This window comes from Notamacropus eugenii, chromosome 2 (genome assembly GCF_028372415.1).
Source record: "Notamacropus eugenii isolate mMacEug1 chromosome 2, mMacEug1.pri_v2, whole genome shotgun sequence".
In the NCBI taxonomy this organism is placed as follows: Eukaryota; Metazoa; Chordata; class Mammalia; order Diprotodontia; family Macropodidae; genus Notamacropus; species Notamacropus eugenii.
The window spans coordinates 185874112-185898842 of NC_092873.1; the positions used below are offsets into that span (position 1 = coordinate 185874112).

Below are 24731 nucleotides of genomic sequence, written 5' to 3' on the forward strand. Positions count from 1 at the left end.
TTTTGTTTTTACATGACATTTACAGATTATCCCCCCCACTCTAGGAGATATAATAAATGAAAACAATTAAGCAAAGCTAATAATATAGTGACCTCATTGGAACATGCATGCAACATTCCACATCTGTAGCACCCCCAACCTCTCTGTATGTTTTTGTTCAATTATCAGAAATCTATTTTTTTCTCCTTCCCACCCTGACCCTTATCAACCTGTATAAAAGCTTAGGTGATCAGTGACACCCTCTAAAAAAAGGAAAAAATCAATTCCTTGTTACAAATGTGCACAGTGACACAAAACCAAATCCCTCATTGGCTGAATACAAAAATATATGTCTCGTTTGGCATCTTAAATCCCTCATCTCTGTCATGGATAGCATGTTTGGCCAGTGTTCTGGATTTATATGTATTGATCATAGTTGAAAGTTGTTTCTTTTTACAATGTTGTTTTTATTGTATAAATTGTCCTGGTTCTGCTCATGTTACTTTTCATCAGTTTATAAAGTCTTCAAACTTGTTCATTTTTATAAATGAAAAAATAAAAACTGATTTTCCTGAAGCACAGTTCTGACCATATCACTGAAGCTTCAATGGCCCCTTATCAATCAATCATTCAGTCCACAAGGGTTCATCACATGCTCCTTATGTTCCAAGCATCTTGCTGAGTGCTACAGATATGAAGAAAAAACCCCCAAAAGTCCCTGTCTTCAAGGAGCTTATATTGGAATGGGGAGACAATGTATAGATAAATAGCTAATACAATGTACAAAGTATGGAGGTAGCTTTAAAGGGGAAGGCTAACTAGCAAGTGAGGGGGATAGGAAAAGACCTGTAGAAGACTGGTCTTGAGCTGAGTCTTGAACGAAGCAAGGCTTCTGAAGCAGAGATGAAGAGGGAGAGCATCCCATGCATGGGAGACGGTCAGTGCAATACCATGGAGACAGAAAATGAAGCATTGTGATTGTGTCTGAGGAGCAACACATAGACTAGTAAGGTTGGACCATAGAGTGTGTGTAAGGGAGTAATGTGTAATAAGCCTGGGAAGATAGGAGAGGGCCAGGATATGGAGCATTTTAAATGCCAAAGAGAGGATTTAATATTTGATTCTAGACGATTAGAGAGCCACTGGGGTTTGGACAGAGGAGTGACATGGTCAGACGTGTTTTAGGAAAATCACTTTAGCATCAGCGTGGAGGATGGTTTGGTATGATGCAAAACGTTAGGCAGGGAATCCATTTAGAAGGTTATTGCAACAATTCAGGGGAGAGGTGATCAAAGTGCTAGACTCTCATATCTTGACCCTCTGGCATTTTCATTGGCCGTCCCCTGGAATTCCCACCTCTGCCTCCTAGCTTCCTTCAAGTTTCACCTAAAATTCCACTTTCTGCAAGGAGCTTTTCCTGGAGCTCCTTAAAGTTAGTACCTTCCCTCTGACATTATCTTCAGTTGTCTTTTTTTACTTTCCTTCCTTCCTTCCTTCCTTCCTTCCTTCCTTCCTTCCTTCCTTCCTTCCTTCCTCTTTCTTTTTTTCTCTCTCTCTTTCTTTCTGTCATCTGTCCACACACATATATGAATATGTGTATGTATATACATATATGTGTGTTTATCTTGTTTGTGCAGGCCGCTAGGATAGCTCTGGGCCTGGAGTCAGGAAGAACTGAGTTCAAATCTAGCCTCAGACGTTTAGTAGCTATGAGATCCTGAGCAAGTCACTGGAGAAGGAAATGGCAAATTACTCCAGTATCTTTGCCAAGAAAGCCCCCGTTGGGGTCACAATGAGAGGGGCACGACTGAAAAACAACAATTTTATTTGTATGTAGTTAATTCCATGGTTTCCTCCCTCCCCCTTCCTCCATTAGACTGTGAGTTAAGAATAAGGATTGTTTTTTGCCTCTTTGTGTCCCCAGTATTACACAGGGCCTGGCATAAAATAGGCATTTAATAAGTGATTTTTGACTTGACATAAATTGAAGTGATGGCTTTTCGAATTGACTTTATTAACTGTAGGGAAAAATTTTTTTTTTAAATGGAGGAGAAGGAAGAGCATTTAAAGCCTTTCACTATCTGGCCTCTACATATTTCTCCAGGCTAACTCAGAACTATAATTTTGTAGCTGAAAAAGGCCTTGGCCAACTAGTCAAACTTCCTTATTTTACTGCTAAAACCCCTCCCCTCCCCCCACAAAACCGGACCAGAGAAGATAAGGGACTTATCCAAGATCACGCAGATAGTATTGGCACAGTTAGGATTTGCCTGATTTCCAATACAGCATTTTCCCCCACACTGTATTTCCCCCTTTATGCCAGTCACTATACTAGACGCTAGATAGACAAGAAACAGCCTTTACTGTTGAAGAAGCTCTTAATCTCCAAGTTTCATCTCCTCCACCCCCATCGGTCCTCAGTTTCTTAGAATGCTTTTCTTCCTCAAGTGTGCCTTTTGGCATCCTTTCCTCCCTTCTCCCTCTGCCTTCAAGACTCAGCTCAAATACCACTTCCTCTTTATTCCCTCAGTTGCCTGTCTTCCCCTTCTCCCAAATTACTTTAATTGTTTTTTGCATATATTTTGTACATAACTGTGTACGTGTTATTTTCTCCCCACTAGAATGTAAGGAAGGGGAGGAACCCGTTTCTTTATATCCATGAAGTCTGAGTACATAATAGGCGCTTAATAAAGCGATTTGAATTGACTTGTATTTAGCCACATATAACTGAGAAAGAAATGTAATTAATTGTCTCTAGTGTGGGTTTTTTCTTTGGCTTGTTTTCAGTTTGGGAGTTTGAAATCGAACTTGGAGGTGAAGGGTGTCAGTAATGTTCGCTGAAGCGGGGGGAAGCGGAAGAAGGAAAGAAAAAGAAAATTTCGCTTGGTGATAGTGTTTACTTTGGGGATGCGCTGTTATTGCTTGAGGGCAGAGTCCGGTCCTTCCGCCTGCTCCTACTCCTTCCACCCCCGCCCTCCCCCAGCTTTCAGCCTCAGGTCAATGAGCTGCCCTGAGGAGGGGCGGGCACACCTGACTAGGAGGTGGCTGGGTTTCTCCATGTGCATCCTCTGCTCCCCTTCTGGCCCGCCCCACCCTTCCTCTGGCACCCCGTCGCTTTCCCGCCATCTAGAAAGTCGCAAACCGTCTGACTGGAGACTTTATTTATTTAAAAACCACCTAGCTTCCGGGGCCGCCCCCACCTTTTCTCATTCCTGTCCTCTCCTCGCATCCCAGCTTGCCAGCAATTTGTAGCCGTTGTGCTGCAGGCGTCTCAGGCTCAGGTTTCTCGCTTTCTACCTGCACGCACGTGCTGCAGCCTGTATTTGCCCCAAGTGCGCACACTTCTCTCAAGTCAGCCCCTCCCTGCCTTGGGCCAGGTGTTGTCTCTGCTTCTCTTTTGGACCCAGAGTGTGCAGCTTCCCGGTCTTCTGCCATCCTTGGACCCCATTTATTTCGCAGTTTGCAGCTGGAGTTGTGGCTCCCTTGGGACCAGGTGACTCATTCCTCCTCTAAGTGGAAACTCTCAGGGATGCAGCTAAGTCTCTACCCCCTTCCCACCAGTCCAGGAGAAGGAGTGTAGAATTGAGGAACCTGGTGTGCAGGCCCTTGGGCGTATGCGAGCTTTTCCTGCCAGCTTTTTCTCTGCTAGTCCTCTTGCCCACTTCCAGGAGGGCGTTGTGGGCGTGCCTAGGATACAACCTCATTTTCTCCGCCCCATAGACCCACGCAGTTTTCTAGCCAATTTGTGCTTGCTTTGAGGCCTCAGTAAAATCTGAATTTAATGGATCATGAAAGCTAATGTTTGAGGTGAAAGCTTGCCTTTAGTTAGGATTGTTTTGGTACACTTTTCGAGAGAGAGATTACGTTTGGTTGTCTAACTGGTAGTTGCTTAAGAAAATAAGTTTATAGGTGGGGGACTGGTAATTATTTTCAGAGTTTTTAATCTTCGAATTACAGTTCACTGAATTAAAATGATTCTTTTCTGTTACCTAGGTAGAAGACTATGCTGTATTCCTAACCTCTACTCCTAACATGAAAAGAGTATATACTAAGATGATATTTAGATTATATTATTTTGGATGAGTTGTCCATGTTATTTTTCCTTACAAAAATGATTGGGAAGTATATAAATTATACTCAAATGAGATTTTGAAAAGTTTATGACATTTTAAAGAGTACGTATTTGTAAAATGGCTGTCATTTGTGGTGATGAGGTAGATTTAGGACAAAGTGCAGGTATTACATCTTTCTAGAGGAGATTACTGTATTTTAAGAAAAAGTCTTTTTTGGTTTTCAGTGCTGTTATCAGAGAATGAAGGAAAAAAGGGGTAATCCGTATGTTAATTTCCATTTCTCTCTGTCTCTTTCAGTCCAGAGCACAACCACCAGAAGAGAATAAAAGGAAACCAGTTTTGGGAAAACTTGGAAATCTGTTCACTGCTGGGAGAAAACGGAGTACCAGGAATGGATCAGAAAGTTCTACAAACTCAGTCCCTAAATTAGTTTCTCCTTCTAAGCTGTCAGAAAGAGAAAAGGAAAAAAGTAAATCTGGCACTCAACCAAGAAGTACAGATGGGTCTGTATCTAGTTCACCTACAGAAAAAACACATGAGCCAGAGAATGACCATGCAGAGTACCAGGGCCAAACAACCTCTCTTGACGCAGAGCTGTCATCTTGCTTGAGCAACAGTGAAACAGTGGCTGTACAACTCTGTGATGAAAGTGATTCATCCAAATTAGAACCTTCAGAGCAAGAAAGAGACACTTTCCCAGATCCCACACCTGCTGCCAAGGACCTGCCCTCCAAGCCAGAATATTCCTCTAGGCAAGAGAACTTAGAGATCCTTGCTCCCAGTTTGGAGAAACTTTCAGGCAGTAGTCACTCATCCGAGGAGGACAAAAGGTGTCTAACCAATGGTTCTCTGGAAGACTCAAACAGCCATCCACCTGAAAACTCCTCCATCTTAACCAACTTAGCAAAAGAGCTGGATGGAAATTGTCTGAATAACTTGCAAATTGAGAAATCGGACAGTAAGTCTGAGTTCTCACATGCAAACTCAAAGGTTGTGCCATGCTCTCCAGATTCCAAGGCCAAGGAGCGCACATATCCAGCTAAAGTTTTAACTTTGGATATCTATCTGAGGAAGACTGAGGAGGTGTCCTCCGTGGATGAGCCAGTGGTGGTTTCTCTAGCGGAAGAAGATTGCAGTGATCTCGAGGAGATGGAAAAGAGGTCTAATGGCAGAAGGTCAGGGAGGAGGAGAAAATCTCAGAAATTGACTGACGCATCCGACGGAGATAAAGTTCCGGTTGAGGCTGTTACAGGCGAAGACTCAGTGTTTGCTGAGGATGCAGCACCGGCTGCAGTGGCAGAAAAAGTCTCTGGGGAGAGGAAAGTAAAATCGCCCCAGGCAGCCACTGTAGCCTCCGTACCTGAAAGGAGCGCTTTGGGACCTGGCAACCCGGACTCCAAGGCAGGAGCCGCGCACCTGAAAGGACATCCAAAAGCGGACTCAGACAAAAGCAGGCAGCCCCAGCTCCCCACCGCTTCCCCGACCAAAAGGAAGGGCAGAGGTCGCCTGCCCGAAGCTGGCCCCCTCTCCCCTCCGGGAGGCTCCAAAAATCTGGGCAAAGATTCCCCTCCCAAGAAGCAGCTCGGGGCGGCCCCCGACGGGAATTCTGCCAGTCCACCCAAAGCAGCGGGAGGGGAGAAGTCAGCGGCTGACTCCATACCGGGAAGTGAGAACGGGGAGGGAGGGGCGGTAGCTGCCAAGGTTATACCCCGGGAGCTCCCAGTGAAGAGCAGCACGCTGCTGCCCGAAATCCGCCCGGAGCACAAGAGGAGCTCTTTCCTCAACCCCTTGGAAAGCAGAGCGGAGGGGGGCAGAAGTAGAGGCGAGCTATCGAGACTGCCAGCCAGCTCTGACCCTGACAACTGCAAACACAGAAACCACTTGGGTGCTTCCCGAGCAACAGTAACCACCAAAATTAATCTGTAAGTAACTGTACAGTGGAGCTGGCTTCCTGCTGCTCATCGACGTACCCTGCTTGTGATCGGAATAGTTGTGGGTGTTGGGGATTGAGTGGAGGGAATGCCCCACGCTTGGGGATAGTGAAGTGAATTTGCATTTTACTTCTGTGACTTAAATTTGAATTTAAGGAAGTGACAGCCCAGTGTTCAGTTAGAGTTGATTGCTGAAATGAGATAAGGTAATATGTCTTAAGATTCGTTTAGCAAACTAAAGTGTCATGATTTTTTTTGAGGGAGGCAGATTGTTATTTTCTCTTGAGATTTCAATTCTTTGTGAATTGTTATTTTCTCTTGAGATTTCGATTCTTTGTGAATTTGTTCCGAGCTGTGCTTTAGAGTTAGGCCTTTTAAATCAGACACTTGGAAACAAAAGCACACAAACGGTCTATTTACTTAATTCCACACATTGCCAGGTACAGGCTGACTTCTTAGATTTTCCTTATTTAGAGAACACTGGATAGCAAAGCTGATTATTTCTTTGGCATTAGAGTTCTCTCTATTTGACCTATAATTAAGAAGGCACAGATCTTTTGAAAGTTAAGAGCCTGTTTCCATTCAGTATATATTTCCTGAATGCCTACTATGTGCAATTTAGTGTCCTGGGGTTCAAATGAATCATCTCTTAACCTTCTTTTATTATCATCTTAGACTAAAATTGCTTACTCATTTCTCTCCTTCAGTGTTAGAACTTGTGGGCTATTTGGCCTGCAGGCAGGTTGAAAAATTATCTTGAATTACTCGATAAGAGATTAGTACCTATATCCCATTATTACTTACCCCTAAAAGATTTGGTAAGAAAACTTCAGGAGTGAAATAATAGAATTTAAGGTCTGGAAGAGACCTCAACATTCACATACATAAGAAATTCTCAAGATCACATGGCCAGCAAGAGGTCATTCAGCCTTCAAGACACAGGAGTGGGGCCCTACCACCTCTGAAGGCAACACATTGCATTATTAGGAAGTTTTTCCTGAAATCAAGTCTAAATGGACATCTTGGCAGCTTTTACCCATTGTTCCTCATTCTGTCCACCTTTCTACTAAACAAACAAGCCTAATCCCTCCTCCACGTTGTTTCTGAACACAATTATCACTTTCCACCTGATAGATGGAAATTAGGACGGTTCTCTCCTAGTTTTGTTTATTCAGCACAACTGTATTAAAGATCTGCTTTGCACATCCCTGTGCATTGGGAGTAAAGACATATCAGACACTTACAGACAAATAAGAGCAAACCTTTCAGTGACAGGATTGTGTTGGGTGCTAAGAACAGAAATAGTAAAGTGAAATATTCCCAGCTTTCAAGGAGTTCACATTGTTAGGAAGATCTACATGTTGTGGATAAAGAAATGCATTATGTAAACAAAAAAATACAGAGTAATTTGAGAGGGGATACTAATAACTGAATGGAATTAAGAACAGGCTTGAAGGGAGGTGGTGTTTGAGCTGAGCCTTGAAGACAGCTAGAGATTCTCAGAGGCAGATGTGAAGAAAGAGAACATTCCAGGTGTGGGGGATAGCTGGTACAAAGTCTTGGAGGTGGGAGGGGCAGTATCATGTAGAGGGAGGCATATAGCAAGTTGGCTTCATGGTGTGAGTAATATGTAATCAGACTTCAAAGATAGGTAGGAGACAGACTGGAAGGGGCCTTAAATGCCAATGAAGAGTTTTGCACTTTTTTCCTTAAAAAAAAAAATGGTAAGACATTATGGAGGCTTCTGGTTAGACTTGGGCTTTAGGAGTTTTGATTTGGCAGTTGTGTGGAGGATGAGATTCTGGAAACAAGGAGCACAAATAAGGGGTCTGTTGGATTAATTCAGATGAGATATGATCTGAAATAGCCGATTGTGGTTTGAGTAGAGCAAGGGCCATTGAGGAGGTAGAATGCTTTAGGACTTGTCAACCCATTGAATATTTGGTGGGAGTGGAGAAGAAGGAAGTGAAGAGGATTTCTTGGTGGAATCTTCATAATTAGAAGAATAGTGTGTCCTCTACAGAAATGAAGAAATTAAAAACAATAATTATGCAAGACAGTATTTGAATACTGCAGATTAGAGGTGGGAGAGTTTGCCCCTTAGGTGGTCTTGGAGTTGGGCCTTAAGATAGGTAGATACCTAGATAGGTAGACAGGATGGAGAGGCCATTGGGAATCAGGTTTACTATAGCTAAAGGTCACTTTTAGTGAAACTGAATAAGACCCCAAAGTAGCACAGAAAAATAATCAACAATGAACATTTTTTAAAAATCTCTCTTTTGAGTCATAATATTTTAGTAAAGAAATATGATGCATATATTAAATAATGAAATTATTATCATTTATAGAAACTTCTATTTCCACAATATATCTGACATCTCTTCCTTCTTCTCCTTTCAGGGAACCTACCCCCATTCTAGTTTATGCCCATACTACTGAATTTGAACCAAGGTTCAAATGCTGCCACTGATACTACTAGTGTGACCTAGGGCAAGTGGCCTCAGTTTTTTCATCTGAAAAAAACCCAAGAAGGTTGGCCTAGATTACCTTTAAGGTCTCTTCCAGTTCTAAATCTATAATCCCAGGAGTCTGTGATCCCTTGGACTATTTTGAACATATTTTCTTGTTTTATTTTCCCCACCCTCACCACCCACCATTCACCAAATCATAATGCTTTCCTCCTGTACATCTTTAATACCTCCTCTCTATCTCCTGGCTCCTTGCCCTCAATTCATTTCAGTTACCTTTATTAAGCATCTATTATATGGAAGTCACTGAGCCAGGCACTGGTGATAGAAAAATGAAAAGTCATATGCTCCCTGACATTCAGTAGTTTACAAAGTACTAGAAGGGGAGTTAGACTCATATGCAAATTAATATGATACATGGTAGAGCTATTGAAGGAGGAGAAATAAAAAATATGGGAGTGTTCTGTTTAAGCTGGGGATATTGCAGAAGCTTTCATAGAGGAAATATTTCTGGAGCTGGGTCTTGAAGAAAGAGGAGGATTGCCCAAGAGGGAGTGGATCCAAGCCATGAGGGCTATGAGGGATTAGAACAGCTGGTATTCTGGCTGTCTGGAGTACAGAATGCCTGAAGGAGAATGGTGTGAAATAAGACAGGGAAAGTAGATTGGAATGACATGTAATAGATATTTCTTAAGTGCCAGGGTGTGACTTTTGTATTTTGATCATAGAATACCACTGAAGATATTTGAGCAAAGTATTGCTTTGACCAAATTTATGCAATAATAATAATGGAAATAACAATAATAAGTAGCTTTTATATAGCATTTTAAGCTCATAAAGTAAAAATGTTTTACAAGTAATTCATTTTATCCTCAAAAAACCCCTGGGGAAGTAGGTGCTATTATTACCCCCATTTTACAGATGGGGAAACAGAGGGTAGACAGAGATTAAGTGTTTTGTCTAAGGCTGTATAGCAATTAACTATCTGAGACCAGATCTGAAATCAGGACTTCCTGACTCCAGCCCAGTTCTCTGTCCCTATTCTTCTAGTAGGAAGAATTATTTTGGGAGCTGTGTGGAGGATGGGATTGGAGAAAGGAGAAGCTGGAGTCAGGGAGCCCAGTTAAGATGCTTGTATCCTCCAGATTGCATGTTGGTTGATAGCTTTTGTTTTCATATCGTCATTTATCATTCTATCCCTCTGTTCTTCCCACTCAGAGAGTCTTCCTTCTTAGGGATAAGGGACTGGACCTGTGACTTCATTAGTATAGGGAACACCAATATGGTGAAGCTTTCTGCCAGTGGAGGTCAGTACCTTCTTTGTAACTTTTAAAAAGTTACCTAGAGCACTGAGAGATTTATCCAGAATCACCCAGCCAATATATGCTGAAGGCAAGCTTTGAACCTATGTCTTCCTTGCTTAAGTCCAGCTTTCTGTCTACTGTGTTATGCTACCTCTATAATAAAGAGTTAAAAAAAGAAAAAAAAAACCAGTTAAACAAAATTAACTTTCCTAGCAGCCTGATCTGATGTGTCGTGTTTGTGGTGTTTCACATCTGTAGTTTCTCACCCCAACAGAGTAAGGAGGGAGGTGCATTCTCTTATCTTTTCTTCAGGGCCAGACTTGGGCAGTATAATCACACAGTGTTTGATTTAGATTTTTTTTTTCCATTTACTTTCCTGTCACGATGTATATAATTTTACTTCATTTTGCATGAGTTCCTCAGTCTTCCTATGCCTCTGTGTTTTTCATGTTTGTTTCTTATAAAAAAGTAAAATTATATTATGTTCATATACCATAATTTATTCTTTATTCTAAGACACATTTTTATAAAGTTGAGTATACTTATGGCCTCTACTTTTTTACTACCCACTCACTTCCACATCTGACTTCTGTCCCCACCAATCTATTGAAATGGTTTTCTTTAAGAGCCCTAATGGAGTCTTCATTTCCAAATCCTGTAGCTTTTTTTCAGTCGTCTTCCTCCTCCACCTTAACTTTAGTGCAGCATTTTTGACGTTATGACCTATATTCACTTCCTGTGGTTCCCTTGTCCCTTGGCCAGTGTCCATGCCAATGCAGTGTCATGATTATCCCTCTACCTATTATCCAGCTTTTTTTTTTTTTTGTCTCCCTTGCTAGATCCTCACCCTTCACCTGCTTATTAACAATTCTGTTCAGGGCCTCCTTTTCTTTCTATACTCCTTCCCCTTGGCTACCTCTCCCACTTTCTCTGGTTCCACTGATCTCCTTTCTGAAGTTATTTGTTGTTGTTTTTTCATTTCAGTCACTTCCAACTCTTTGTGACTCTATGTGAGGTTTTCTTGGCAAGGATACTGGGATGGTTTGCCATTTCCTTCTCCAGCTCATTTTATAGATGAGGAAACTGAGGCAAATAAGGTTAAGTGACTTGCCCAGGGTCACACAGCTAGTAAGTATATGAGGTCAGATTTGAACTCAGGAAGATTCATCTTCCTGACTCTAGACCTGGCACCCTATCCACTGTGCCATTTAGCTGCCCTATTCTGAAGATAGATCCCAAAGTATGTCTTTACCCCACAGCCTTTCTCCTGAGCTTCATATATCAGTCTGTTAGTTATCAGGATATTTGAGTATCTACTGGGTCTTCAAATTCAGCTTGTCCAAAACTGTTACATTCCCTCCCCAGTTTCAAAGTCTTCCTCTCTTCCATATTTATTGGTTTCCTTTCTGGTAATACCCTACTCCCAGACAGCCAAGCTCATAAGCTCAGAGACAATTTGATTCTTCCTTTTCTTTTCCTCACCTACCACAGACAATCAAACATCAAGTGTCTTTGATTTCACCTGTGATTATCACTCCATATTTTCCATAAAAATAAGTATGACATACTTTATTAAGTGGTTTTCCAAAATGTAGATGAACTATAGCTAGAATATTCTTCTGATCTGTTCAGCCTGATAATGTGTACTATCATTCACATCTCACTATTTTTATTTCTACTAAAATCACCCAGGCTCAGGTCCTTTTTACCCAGAGAATTTATATATATTTATATTATAATTACATAATATATAATTATATAATTACATTTATAATTATATCAACTGATTTCTGGTCCATTCTTAGTGCCACTGCCTATTTAATCCAATTAATGATCTCTTTTGATCTTGTCACTTTTCTATTCAAACACCTGCAGTAATTCACCAGACTAATAGACTTTTAGTTGGAAGGAACCTCAGGGATCATTTAGGCCAACCCTCCCCTAAAACACATCTCCATTGGAACACACTTGACAAGTAGTCATCCAGCCTCCAGTTGGAGACCCAGAACCTCTCAAGAAAGGAAGCTCATTTTACTTTTGGACAACTCCAGGAATTAGGAAGTTTTTCTTGAACGTGAAGCCAAAATTGGCCTTCTTGTGACTTCTACCCATGCTCTTAGTTGTGTCCTGAGGCCAAGAAGAATAAATTTAATCCTTGATTTACCTTCAGATACCTGAAGGTAGCTGTCATGTCCTCTTAGTCTTCTCTTTTCCAGCCTAAATATTCCAAGTTCCTTCATGTCATGAACTTAAAAACTCACTGTTTGAATTGCCTCTGGGCATTCTCCAACTTATTAATGTTCTTCTTAAACACTGGCACCCTAAACTGAATACATTAGCCTAGGAGTGTTCTGACCAGAGCAGAATATGGAGACTATCTCTGGTTTTGTCTTGGAAGTTATTCCTTTTTTAATGAAGCCTGAGATCACATTCACTTCTCAGGCTGGTACATCATGTTTCTGACTGATATTGAGTATAATTAAAATTATACTGCCCATTAAAATACTCCAATAAAATCTCCCTTCTGTTGATGCCTATATCTCTGAAGATCACTTGTGGAAACGAAATATAAGATTTTACATTTGACCTGCCAGCATTTCATCTCATTAGATTCAGCCCAGTGCTCAAGCCTGTTGAATTAATTTTGATTTCTTTTTTTTAAAATTAAATTTTATTTATTTTCAGTGTTCTACAATCACTACCATATAACTTAGATGATTATTTTTCCCTCCCTCCTCAAGAAGGCATACAGTTTTATATAGGTTCTACACAAACGTTCCTATTAAATACATTTCCACCATAGTCATGCTCTATAGAAGAATTAAAATGAATGGGAGAAACCATCTAACAAACCAAAATGCAATGCACCCAAAAAAAATGATGTGCTACATTCTACGATTGAACTCCATAGATCTTTCTTTGGATGAGGAAGGCATTTTGCCTTAGAAGACCATTGAGAACTTTTTTTTTAAGTCCTTGCATTGCTGTGAAGTTCCAAGTCTACCAGAAAAAACTCTCACACCCTAGTTTTGATTTTTGCCTCAGTTAGTTATTCCTCCTTACTTTGTGTTATCTACAGATTTGATAGGTACAAACCATCTGTGCCTTTATCCAAATCATTGATAGATATGTTGGACTCGGAATCAGGAAGAAAAGTTAAATAGCACAAGGGGAGTTCTGTGGGTGTGGATGGCATCCTGGACTTGGAATCAGGAAAACCTAACCTTAAATCGTGCCCCAGACACTTTCTAGCTGTGTGTGATCCCAATTAAGTCATTTACCTTCTCCCAGATTCAAATTCTCCATTTCAAAATGGAGGTAATACTAGTACCCACTTCTCCAGGGTGTTGTGAATATCAAAGGAGATAATACTGTACGTATAACACTTTGCAAACTGCACTTCTGTGTAAGTGCTGCTATTATTATTACTATTATTTTAGCACAAGGCCGAGTACAGATTTCTTGAGTGTACCAGATTTCCTAAGTCTGCCTCGCTGCCAAGTTGATATTGAACTCTTCCATTTCTGACTATTCATTCAGTTCCAAAAGGCAGATAATTGCATTACTGTCTATCCCAGGGATGAGGAACCTTTGACCTCAAGGCCATTTGCGTCCCTCTAGGTCCTCAAGTGCGGCCCTTTGACTGAATCCAAACTTCATAGAACATATTGCCTTAATAAAAGGATTTGTTCTGTAAAACTTGGACTCAGTCAAAAGGACATACCCAAGGACCTAGAAAGACTAGACTAGAAGGATAGATTCTATCTTATATCACTCCATATATTCCATAAAAATAAATGTCATACTTTATTAGTGCTTTTCCAAAATGTAGGTGAACTATTGCTAGAATATTCTTCTGATTGGTTTGTTTAGTAACCTTGTCAAAAAAAAAAAAAAAGAAAATGAAGTTAGTCTGGCATAACTTATTAAAGAGCCAGCCTGGCTCTTTGTAATGACCACTTCCTTTCCTAGGTGTTCACCTTAGCTCTTTAATGACTCATTCTTGACTTTTCCCAGAATTGAAGTGAAGCTTACCAGTCTGTAGATTTCAGGCTCTATTTATTCTTTGCCCTTTTCTGAAGTTTCTTTGTTTACCAAATTAAGTGTGACATTTAAAGGCCTTCAGTTTATTCCAGCCATATTTCATACTGCTTTCCTCCATGTATTCTATTTAATGACTACCCTTCTGCTGTTTTATTGTGTCATCCACCTCCTATCAACCCCATCCTTAGTACAGACTCCCTTCCCCATTTCTCCATTCAGATCTTGCCCTTCTGCAGCTCTAAATTCAAGGTTCTTTCCTGTTTTGTCACCATTGGTCTCAGATTTCTTGTGGTACTTTTACATTTGGTCATGCCTTTTACTTTATTGAACCTGATCTCACACTTGTTTTATGGTCTGAGCACCTGGCCCAGGAAACTTTGCACATGAGAGGTACTTAATACATGTTTCTTAAAATGAATGAAACTAAGTAACTCTTTGCTTTCTTAAATATGCCTTAGAGTAGGAGTTCTATATGGTAAATTGTGAAAGGAAAAGTTACTTAATGAATAACTCAAATTATCTCACCAGCTGCTACTATGAGATCTTTGACTTAGCTACTATTTGTTCTGTAGCAGCGTAGCCTCCGTGAATGACTCCCATTGTTTAGAGAACAGTGGATTGAACAGTGTAAGCTGTAGGAAAACTTCCTGAGGCCGTTCACAAAGCACGCTCTCTTCCAGTAAGAACAAACCTGGAAATGTTCATCAAAGAGGGATGGCAAGGATAGATACCTGTATAGGGACCAGTGAGAAAACCTCTCTGGCATCTCCTTTGCAATTTTTTGGAGCAGTGAGAGGTTAAGCAGCTTGCCTAGTGTCACAAAACCAGTTATGTGTTAAGAGATGGAACTTGAACCCAGGTCTTTCCAGCTCTAAGCTTGGTTCCAAGATGCCCTTATGGAAGGAAAACAGATTTCATAAATTCATAGAATGTTAAGTCTGGAAGGGCTCAATTAGGCCAACCTCCCATTTTATAGATGGGGAGACTGAGACCTAGAATATCTAAATAACCTGCCCAAGTTCATCCAGCTAGTTGGTGGCATAGCTTGAATTGGTTTCCAGGTCTCCTGATGGTTCTAGCCTAATGTTCCTCTCAGTGAAACATACTCCCTGTCATGTTTTTCAGTAATGATTTTTTTTTATCCCAAAAGGAATTGTTTTAATGAACATTTCTGTTCATTTTATGCCTGCCAACTTATAGTTTTTTTCTAAATTTAACATTCCTTTCTAGTGATCTATTCCATTTTATCTTAATAAAGATTTACTTAATCTTACCTTCATAAATCCAGTGGATAGATTATGTGGCCTGGAGTCAGGAAGACCTGAGTTCAAATCCCATTATCTGAGTCACCCTAGGCAAATCACTTGACCCCTGTGTGCCTCAGTTTTCTCATCTGTACAACAGAGATAATAATAGTAGCCACCCTCCCCGGTTATGGTGAGGATCAAATGAGACTATTTGTAAAAGTGTTTTACATGATGCCTGAAACATAGTAGTTACTTAACAAATGTTTATTCTCTTCCCTTCCTCCGTTCTAGCTGCCCTGTATTGCTTTTAGGATCAAGTATGAACTCCTCTGTCTTTTTAAATCCTTCAGAATTTGGCCCCTACTTACCTTTCGAACCTTATTGTATATCACTCGTCATCCTGCATTCTGCTGTGGAGGTAGCCTAGCTTTCTTGCTGTGTCTCTCACACGTGACAGTCCTCCTTCCTTTAAAAACTCAGCTTATGTTTAACTTTTCTTCATGAAACGTTTCCTACCCCCTCCCAGCTTCTAGTGCCCTTCCCTGGCCCATTACCTTGTATCTGTTGTTTCTAGAATCTTTATTTCTTATAGATAAATATATGTCTCCCCAATAGAATTTAAGCTTTTTGAGGGCAGGAACCTGTTTCATTTTTTCTTTTATCTCCAGCATATTAGGTACAGTAGGTATTTGTTGTTGAAGTGACTGGTTGTTTGTACTCAAAACTGTATTAACTGTGGTTCTTTATTATTATTACTTTTATCTTTAACAATCCAAATGAAGTTTTTCATCTTGGCTTCTGATAGTAAATTTGGGATGGTACTTGAAAAGTGAAAGTGAAATATTATTTTGTGCTCCACAGAAATGCTAATTAGACTCATTATTTCTTTAAATTCTTTCCTTAATTGAATGTTGTGTACTACAGCTCCTCTCAGAACATTTCCTTTTTGGAGGATTTCCCTTTCATGTTATACCTGTGGTATGTTTGCCCATGGAGTAGTTTCCCCCTGCTATTAAAACGCAGGCATTGCATCGTGAATTACAGGGTCCTCCTTCCTTTTAATCAGTTACTATTTTAATTGCAGTGACTCTCAGCAGTATCACATAATAGCTCAGAAACCAAGTTGTAAAATATTTTGATCTTTATGTAAATATTTAATGATTAGACAGGTGTCTTGACTTCCTGGCTTTAGAGGACCTGTCATTCATGTCCTGACATAGGCTCTGAGGTTTTTATGTTGGACAGAGTTGTGTTTTGAGCTCTATTAGAATTCTTGTTTTCATAGTTGACGCTTATACCCCTCATTTAATAAAACAATAACCAGCATTATGTAGCTCTTTAGGATTTGCAGAATGCTTTATATATATTATTGCATTTGATCCTCACAATAACCCTGTGAGGTTAGAGCTTTTGTTTTTCCCATTTTATTTTTCCCAGATAAGGAAACTGAGGCTGAGAGTTTAAGTTAAGGTTCACAGAGCTAGTAAGTATTTAGAGATTGGATTTGACCTCAGGACTTCCTGACTTCAAGTTCAGTATTATCCATTGAGCCACCTACCTGCCTAATATACATATAAATATATACATATGAAAACTGGCAGTACTCATACATTTTCCCTTCTACTTAACCTCTCAGATTTTAGTATTTTATTTAGTAAGCATTCACAAATTGATTTTGCCACATGTATTAAAAAGCAAGAAACAACAAAGAAGAAGTTGGAAAAATTTAGAGGGGGTGAAAATTATGCCCATGATACTTGTATGAACATGGAGTGTGTGTGTGCGTGTGCGTGTGTGTGAGAGAGAGGTAGCATAATTTAAAAACTAATTGGTGTGTATGTCTATTTTTAAAAATTAGATTTCGAGTAACTTTCTTATCTGTTTCATTTCTTGCAGTCCAGCCAAACCCAAACATGTGGAGCTGAATTTCAAGGCCCCCAAGAATCTTGAGAGCTCGGGAAATGATCATAATCCATTTGGCCAACCAGTTCATAAAGGAAATACTGCCAACAAGATTTCCTTATTTGAAAATAAGCGTGCTAATAATAGCCCAAGACACACAGACAACCGAACTGTGAAGAGTATACCACCCTCAAAAACCTTTGTTGGTAGAGCAAAGCTCAATTTAGGGAAAAAATCCAAGGAAAGTGAACAATTCGAAAAGAAGGGAAATATGCAAAATAATCACCCAAATGGCGAGTTGTTGAAAGAAGCCTCCACAGAAAAGAAGAATATTCTTTCAGAAGAACATATTCTGCCAGCAACTGCAGATAATGGGGAGACTGTTGATTGTCAGCTGGGCCCAACTGAGAAGGTAGATGTTCAAAGAGACCCCACCTGTCCTTTAGAAAAAACAGATGCTGCTCAGATTCCAGCTAAGGACCTGGAAATCCCTGGAGAAAACAATTTGAGCACTGTCAACAATACAACACTTGTGTTAGAAAGCAAGATTGACCTTGATCAGGATAATAAAGACTCAGCTCAAGCAGTCCCATTAAAGCCTCATGCAGATGTTCTTGACTTGCATCCTATAGTAGAGATTTCGAATGGTCCTTCTATCCAGCAGCCAGCATCTGTTTCCGTGGAAACTAGTGGAAATGCCTCTGTTCGTTGTGAGCGGGATACATCCCTAGCTCATAGCAGTTCTGGCACTGATGTGAAAGAGCTGTCCCAGCCATCGTCAGCATCAGCAGGTCATACTGAGTGTGATTTGCCTGACTCATGTGAAAAGAATAACAAAATGACCCCAACTGAAGAGAAAGACAAAGTTGGAAGAGAAGACAAAGTTGCTGTGTCTACAGAGCAGGATTTATTAAACACAGAGACCTGTAAAAATGAAACACCATCCACAGTTCTCGTCCAGGTTAGATCTTATACGTTACCTGTGGAAACTGCTCAGAGTCGAACCCCACATATCATTTTAGGTAGCTCAGAGGTTGAAGAAGTTCGACTGACAAGTTATTGTAATGATGAAAATGAAGTAGATTCTTCTCACAGCTGCATTTATGTAAAAGATGGTGTGCCAGACACTAAGACCATGGTCTTTCCAAAGGATGTGGAATACAGAGGAGAGCACACAGAAACATCTGGCCTGCATGCTGAACCACTGGAATTAGAGAAAACTATGCCCATACCAGCACCAAATAGTGACAGCAAAATAGTCATGGGAACTGAGTCAAGTCCTGTCAGCTCCCTCTGTAGCAAAGGCAGTTTAGAACTTTTACCAAGACCAAGTCAAGTCATTGAAGATGTTGAGGGCAGTCCTACCACTGTTCTGAATGTTTCTGTCGGGAGTGATGACAGTGCTTTTGATTCTTCTTCTGATATGGAAAAATTCACAGAAATCATCAAAAAGATGGACAGCTCAATTTGTGTGCCCCAGAAGAAAAAGAAGCCCAGGGTACCAAACTCTCCTGCTCCCCATTTTGCCATGCCTCCTATTCATGAAGATAATTTAGAAAAAGTGCTTGATCCCAACGTGTTTACTTTTGGATTGGGGAAAAAAAAAGAAAACCAACAAGACCTGTCACCAGGCTTACAACTCCTCCAAGGTCTAGATACAAAATCTAAATTAAGGCCTAAGCGTACCTCTGCGGAACAGAGTATACTCTTCAAGTCTGTGAACACTCCTAGCCAAAATGAACTCGTGGAATGTCCAGAAGCAAATGGAAAGGAGAATAGGGATGTCATAAATGGTGGAATTAAGAGATCCAGGCTAGAAAAAAGTGCTCTTTTCTCCAGTATGTTATCCTCTTCCACCGTGCCTCAAGAAAAAGTCTTTTCACCATCAGTGACATCAGTTAACACAATGACCACATCTTTTGGCACCTCCCAGAACAGCTCTCTTTTGCCAAAGTCAGCTGCATCAAAGACTGGTTCTGATGGGGTATCAGGCATTTCCACTCAGCCCACCGTTTCAGAAAATGAAGTCCACAAACCTCCATTGACCAACTCCTCAAAGATCTTTAACTTTGACTCATCCAGTAAATCACTTTCAGGTTTAAAAAGTCCAAATTATGTGGAAAAATACTTGCAAACAAGTGAAACAAAGAGAGATCCAGATGCACGGAGCAACCTGACGTTACCAGAAACTAGACTTTCTGAATTTTCCAAGCTTAAGAACAATAATGGTATAGAAAAATCCAGTCCATTTGAAAGTGCTCTTAAGCCACAGATGCCAAACTATGGAAGCAATGATGCAGATTTCATGAGTTACTTAAAAACTAGCATGTTTGAACCAAATATTTCCCTAGCTGGAATGTCACTATCAGACACCCCGGTGAGCAGAAACTTTAACTTTCTTGGGGGAATGTTGTCATTTGTTGTGCAAGGCTATACTTTTTTGGATTGTAGCGTAACAGATGACTTTATAGTAACAATGATAGCTAATATTTATATAGCATTTACTATGTGCCAGATACTGGGCTAGGAATTTTCCAATTATTATCTCATTTGGTCCTCACAACAACCCTGGAGGTAGGTGCTATTATTATCCTCATTTTACAGTTAAGGAAACTGAGGCAAACAGAGATTAAATGATTGCCCAGAGTCAGACATCTAAGTGTCTGAGGCCAGATTTGAACTCATGTCTTCCTGATTCTAGGCCTGCTTTTCTGTTTGTGATATTTTATCTAAAAAGAGGTGGGTAGCATAGAATAGTTAGAGTACTAGCTTCCTTTGAAACCTGGAAGACCTGGATACATATAGTCTAATATTTAGTCATTTCTAATGTATAGTCAGCTAATCTCCCAGTGCTATAAACTTTCCATAGTTACTCCAAGACTATGAGTTTCAGGGAAGCTGCTGAAGTGAATTGATGGGAAGTCATCTGGGAATTCCCTGTATTAATGAAAATACAGGTCTAGTCCCTGGAGAAAGTGATTACATACTAGCTCTCTTGGAAGAATAGAGTAGCAGGATGCTCTCTGAGCCCTCTCCCCCCAGTGGTCTAGCCTTAGGATTCTGAAGAAGCCTAAAGGAAATTGCTTCAACCAGCTGTGACTTTGAACCCCCTGTTCTTTAATGTGAGCCTTGTATTTTCATCCCCAAGAAATAGTAAGTTTGTGTTAATCATGTCTTCTTGAGAGTGGATCATCTTTTTGTAATAGAGCTTTTCCTTAAGACTGTAAAATGATGACTTCCATACATGATTTCCTTTTTCTACTTCTTTTTTTTTGGAAGAGCAGTCATCACCCAAATAAGGATTACAGGAGAGTTTTATAGCATTTTCCCCTTTTGTCTTTTCCTTCTGCATGAAAGCTTTGGTCTTTGTAAACTAACCTTGGTTTTGCCTTAATTGAGGCAGAAAGATAGCGAAGCTTGGTCTTCAAGTTAATGAGTACAACAAAAGAGAGAAAAGAATTAAAACTTTACATGGTCAGCTCGCCTAGCATGGAAGCATGGGGATGTCTTCTTTGAAGGCAAAAGGCTATTTCTGTGTAACTGGAATATCCAGTCAGTTCAGTCCATAATTTAATCACAGCTCACTCAGGCAGAACACACACCATGTGCAGAACATTATATTACTCTGCCAGATTTTGTAATTTTTTTTGCAAAAAGATAAAGAAAAAACTATTAGTGAATTAGTACCTTTATCTGTTTCTTAAAATGTAGTGTTAAATCTTGAGTCATTGTTCAAAACAACAGCAACAAGTCATCCTGTTCATCATTACTTGCCTTCCCTTACAAATAGCTTTCAAGAATCATTAGGTGTTTCAAATGTTTTCTCTAGACTCCAGTTATTTGCATAGGTTCTACCCACATTTACCAGTGCTATGGCTTCTCCTCTTAGTCATACCCTGTTTTTTCCTGATATTCTCATTTTACTAGACTCAGAGAACATGAGGACATGCTAATATAAAGTCTAGTTTCTATTAAATCTCTGGAAAATGAAGCTAGAAAGGAACAGGAGAATGTATTCAATGGTTTTTAGGTCTTTTCAATGCACATTCTCCTTGATTTCCCTTTATTGTAGGATCACAGAGTCTCAGGGGTAGGAGGGTCTTCAGGGGCCATATAGTCCAATTCTTACCAGAAAAGGAATCCCCATTACAATAGATCTTTAAGGACAATGTGAGACCCCTTTGAATAGTCAACATCTCCCTTCTCTCCTCATTATCACTGTTGATAAGCACTCATACGATCATAAGATCAGTATCAGAGAGTTTGAGTGTAAGAAGGGTCCTCAGTGCGCATCTAGTCCACTTAATAAGGGGCATCTGGTCCAACCTATATCTAGAAAGAAATGCTTGTTGCATCATAACATTCCCCAAAAGTGGTCATCCAGTTCTTGCTTTAAACACCTCCAGGGAGGGAAGACTCACCACCTCCTCCAGCAGCGCATTGTGTGTTTGGGCAGTTCTGATTGTTGAAAGTTTGTCCTGATATCTACTCTTAATATGTATTTTTTACTTCTTTTCCTTCCCACTGAGGCCAAACATAGAAGACTACTCTCACTTCCACGCAGCCCTCCAGATATTTAAAAATGGTTCCCATGTCGTCCTGCTCCACCTCCCCAGTATACTTTTGTAGGACAACCAGGCTAGCAAAAGGCCATTATTCCATTTCATGTAAAGCTAAGTTTCAAGGGAGCATTGTTTGGCTCATGTCCAACATGAAGCGAGATTGCATAGTGTGGAAGAAGTAGATCAGAAGTGCAGAGGCAGCTTTGGGTTTGGCGTCAGGAAAGACTTCTTAATAATTAGTTTTCCCAAATTGGAATGAGCGATCTTGGGGGGAAGTGGGTTTATTTTTACCATTCCAGATGTTTTATTTGGTTGGTTGGTTTCTGTTTTTTTGATTTTGGTTACCACCAATCTTTCCACACCCACTTATCTTTACTCCTCATGCTTTAACATTGTAAGCTAGACTTAAAGATTTTAATACTTGCAGTTCAGCTGTAGCTGAGGCTTCTTTACCATCTTTCAACTTCAGTCCACACCTCATGGTAATGCATGCCAGGCTGAGAGATCAGATCAAAGGCTTTTTAAACTTTTTTTCTTTTGAGCAGGACTCCTGGTCAACATTGAAAGTAGTGCGTTTTGCAACATTTTTATGTGTATAATTAGTATTTTTATTACATTATTATTACATGCTTAGCTAGTTTTACAGGTTTTGTCAGAAGAGTTTAAAAATGATGATTTCTGTAGTCATTTAATCCATTTGTTTAATATTTATTTATTTAATAAATATTTCTGGTGGTAAAGGGGGTGGGCGTAGCTCATATTATCTGTTATCCATTTTATGGGTAAGGAAGATAAGGTCTTAGCATAGGCAATATCAGTTTTGAAATGGGCTAGCCAGCGTTTTATTAGTTAATTGTTGACTTATATGCTATTAGACTTCATTTAGGAGAAAGAAAGTTCTGATTCAGAATGGTAAGATAGGAACCTTTGAGATAGCAGTCATTTAGATAGAACTAATTCAATAATTCACATGTATAGAGACTTCCGGGGTTTGCAAATGATCCTGTGAGCTAAAAACACACATAATTATTATCTCTGTTGTACAGAAGAGGAAATGGGGACCATAAGAGGTTAAGAGAATTATCCAAGGTCATACAGCTACTAAAAATACAAGGCAGTATTTGAACCTAAGTTTCTTGGCTCCAAGTTCTGCACTTTTATTACTATACTATGATGACAATTACCATTATGCAAAGCATTCCAAAAGTGTTAGTGCATTGTTTAGTTATTAAAGGTTTTAAACTGCACTAAGACTTATGGGATGCCCTGTATTTTCAACATACTGGGAAATTTGATGTTGCTTTATTTTCGCTATAGTATAGTAACTGAATTATCTCCTAATTTGGTTCTTATCCAGTGAAGAGATTCAGCATTCATTCAACAAAAATAAATGCTTTTCGCATGTAATCATTCAACAAATATCGATTGTCTACTCAATATAGTGTATGCTTAGCCTATGTATTGGAGAAAATGCAGATATAAACAGGATAGAAAGTCAGAGCCTTGAATATGGCACTTCATTTTCTTTCTTTTCCCTTTAATTTAGAACAACAATTTTGTTTTTATACCAGTTGTTTCTGGATATAGTCCCTGGTCCAGCCTTAAACCCTCCCTTACAACAGTAAAAACAACAAAAATGGTTAAGTCAAAACAAATATGGTAGCTGCTGGATGTGATAATGTATGCCACCCTTTGTCCAAAAATTCTCTATCCTTGTGCTGAGATGAAGTTAGATTTCATTAAGTAATCTCGAGAATCAAGGATCATAATTCTTTTTTAGTGATCTTTTAACTTTGTACTTACTATTCTACTGATTTGCTTGTTTAACTCTCCATCAGTTCCCGTGTTTTTCTGGATTCCTCATACTTTTTGTTACTTCTTTCATTACACTCATATACTACATTTTGTTTAGCCATTTCCCCAGTCAGGAGAGACCTCTCTGGTTCCCAGCTATCCATTACCAAAAAAAAAAAAAAAAAAAAAAAAAAAGTCTGGCATGTAATTTTCTAGCGTGAAAGAGAAAATGTGTTTGAGAGCATTGACCTGTAGACAGTTAGAAGGAAACATTTTAAAGTATCCCATTGTATGAACTGAAAAGCTAGGAACCATGGTACGGAATAGATGAAAGAATGTATCTTTAAAAATTAGCCTTAGGTATAAGGTAAATACAGATTTGTACTCCTTTATAGAAAAGATAATGGGAAGAAAAAAGAATATTATGTAAAATTCTAATCATTTATCCTTTTCTTTTATTCATTTCATTCCAGGTATTTAAAATAAATATGCAAAATAAAATCAATCCTCGACCTGGAAAGGTAAGATATTATTATCTGTACTCTGCCCTAATTAATGATCTGATAATATCAAATGAAACCTGATACCATTATGATTATCTTAAAGGTGGTGATATACAGCGAACCTACTTTCAGTGGGAATTGCTTTGAAGTATTCAGTGACCTTCCTGATTGTACCTCTTGGAGTCTGTCACCAGTGATTGTTGTGAAAGTAGTTCGAGGATGGTAAGAAATGGTATTTTAAACTCTTCATGACTGTCCATGTTTTTATTGTCCTTTTTTTCCATATGCCCTATCTATAAAACTCTAAGGTGGCTAATCCATATGATTTCTAAGTCTCTTCCAATTAAGCCGTCTTGTGACTTCACAAAATCCTTCTGGCTCTCCTTATTCTTTCTGTGATGAAATTTATCATTTTAAATATCATGTCCTTAAAATATATATGGGTTGAAAATGGCTATTCACTGAATACTTAATATCATTCTGATCAATAACGTAGTATTTTCTTCATACCCAGTTATATATCCCTATATTGTTAATAGTTGGGTCATGCAATTAATTAGATTTGTTGGGAAAGAAAGTATGGTTTATCTGGGTTTGTTCAATGCCGAAACACCTACTTGTTGGTTAGTCATTTTGGTTGTGCCTGAATCTTTGTGACCCCATTTGAGTGGGTTTTTTGTTCTTTGGCAGATACTGAAGTGGTTTGCCATTTCTTTCTCCAGCTCATTTTATAGATGAGGAAACTGAGGCATTTTAGAGGTGAGGAAACTGACAGAAACAGGGTTAAATGACTTGCTGAAAGTCACACAGCTTGTAAAGGTCTGAAGCCAGATTTGAACTCAGGAAGATGAGTCTTCCTGACTCCAGGACTGGGGCACTCTATCCACGGTGCCACATAGCTGCCCTACCAAAGAGATTTGTTTA

At 39.5% G+C, this 24731-nt stretch overlaps 1 protein-coding gene across 4 annotated transcripts in view; it reads left to right on the forward strand.

Annotated features, from left to right (window-relative positions):
- The window catches only part of CRYBG1 (crystallin beta-gamma domain containing 1), a 255495-nt gene that overhangs the window by 172413 nt on the left and 58351 nt on the right, over window positions 1-24731 (forward strand). For 2 of the 4 annotated variants that reach the window (XM_072642961.1, XM_072642963.1), the window contains 4 exons: window positions 4350-5974; window positions 16943-19325; window positions 23778-23825; window positions 23911-24029. In XM_072642961.1, coding sequence (XP_072499062.1) covers window positions 4350-5974; window positions 16943-19325; window positions 23778-23825; window positions 23911-24029 — 4175 coding nt within the window. Of the gene's footprint in view, window positions 1-3172; window positions 3473-3512; window positions 3787-4349; window positions 5975-16942; window positions 19326-23777; window positions 23826-23910; window positions 24030-24731 lie in introns of those variants that run through there. The other 2 variants (XM_072642964.1, XM_072642962.1) reach the window with 2 other exon arrangements.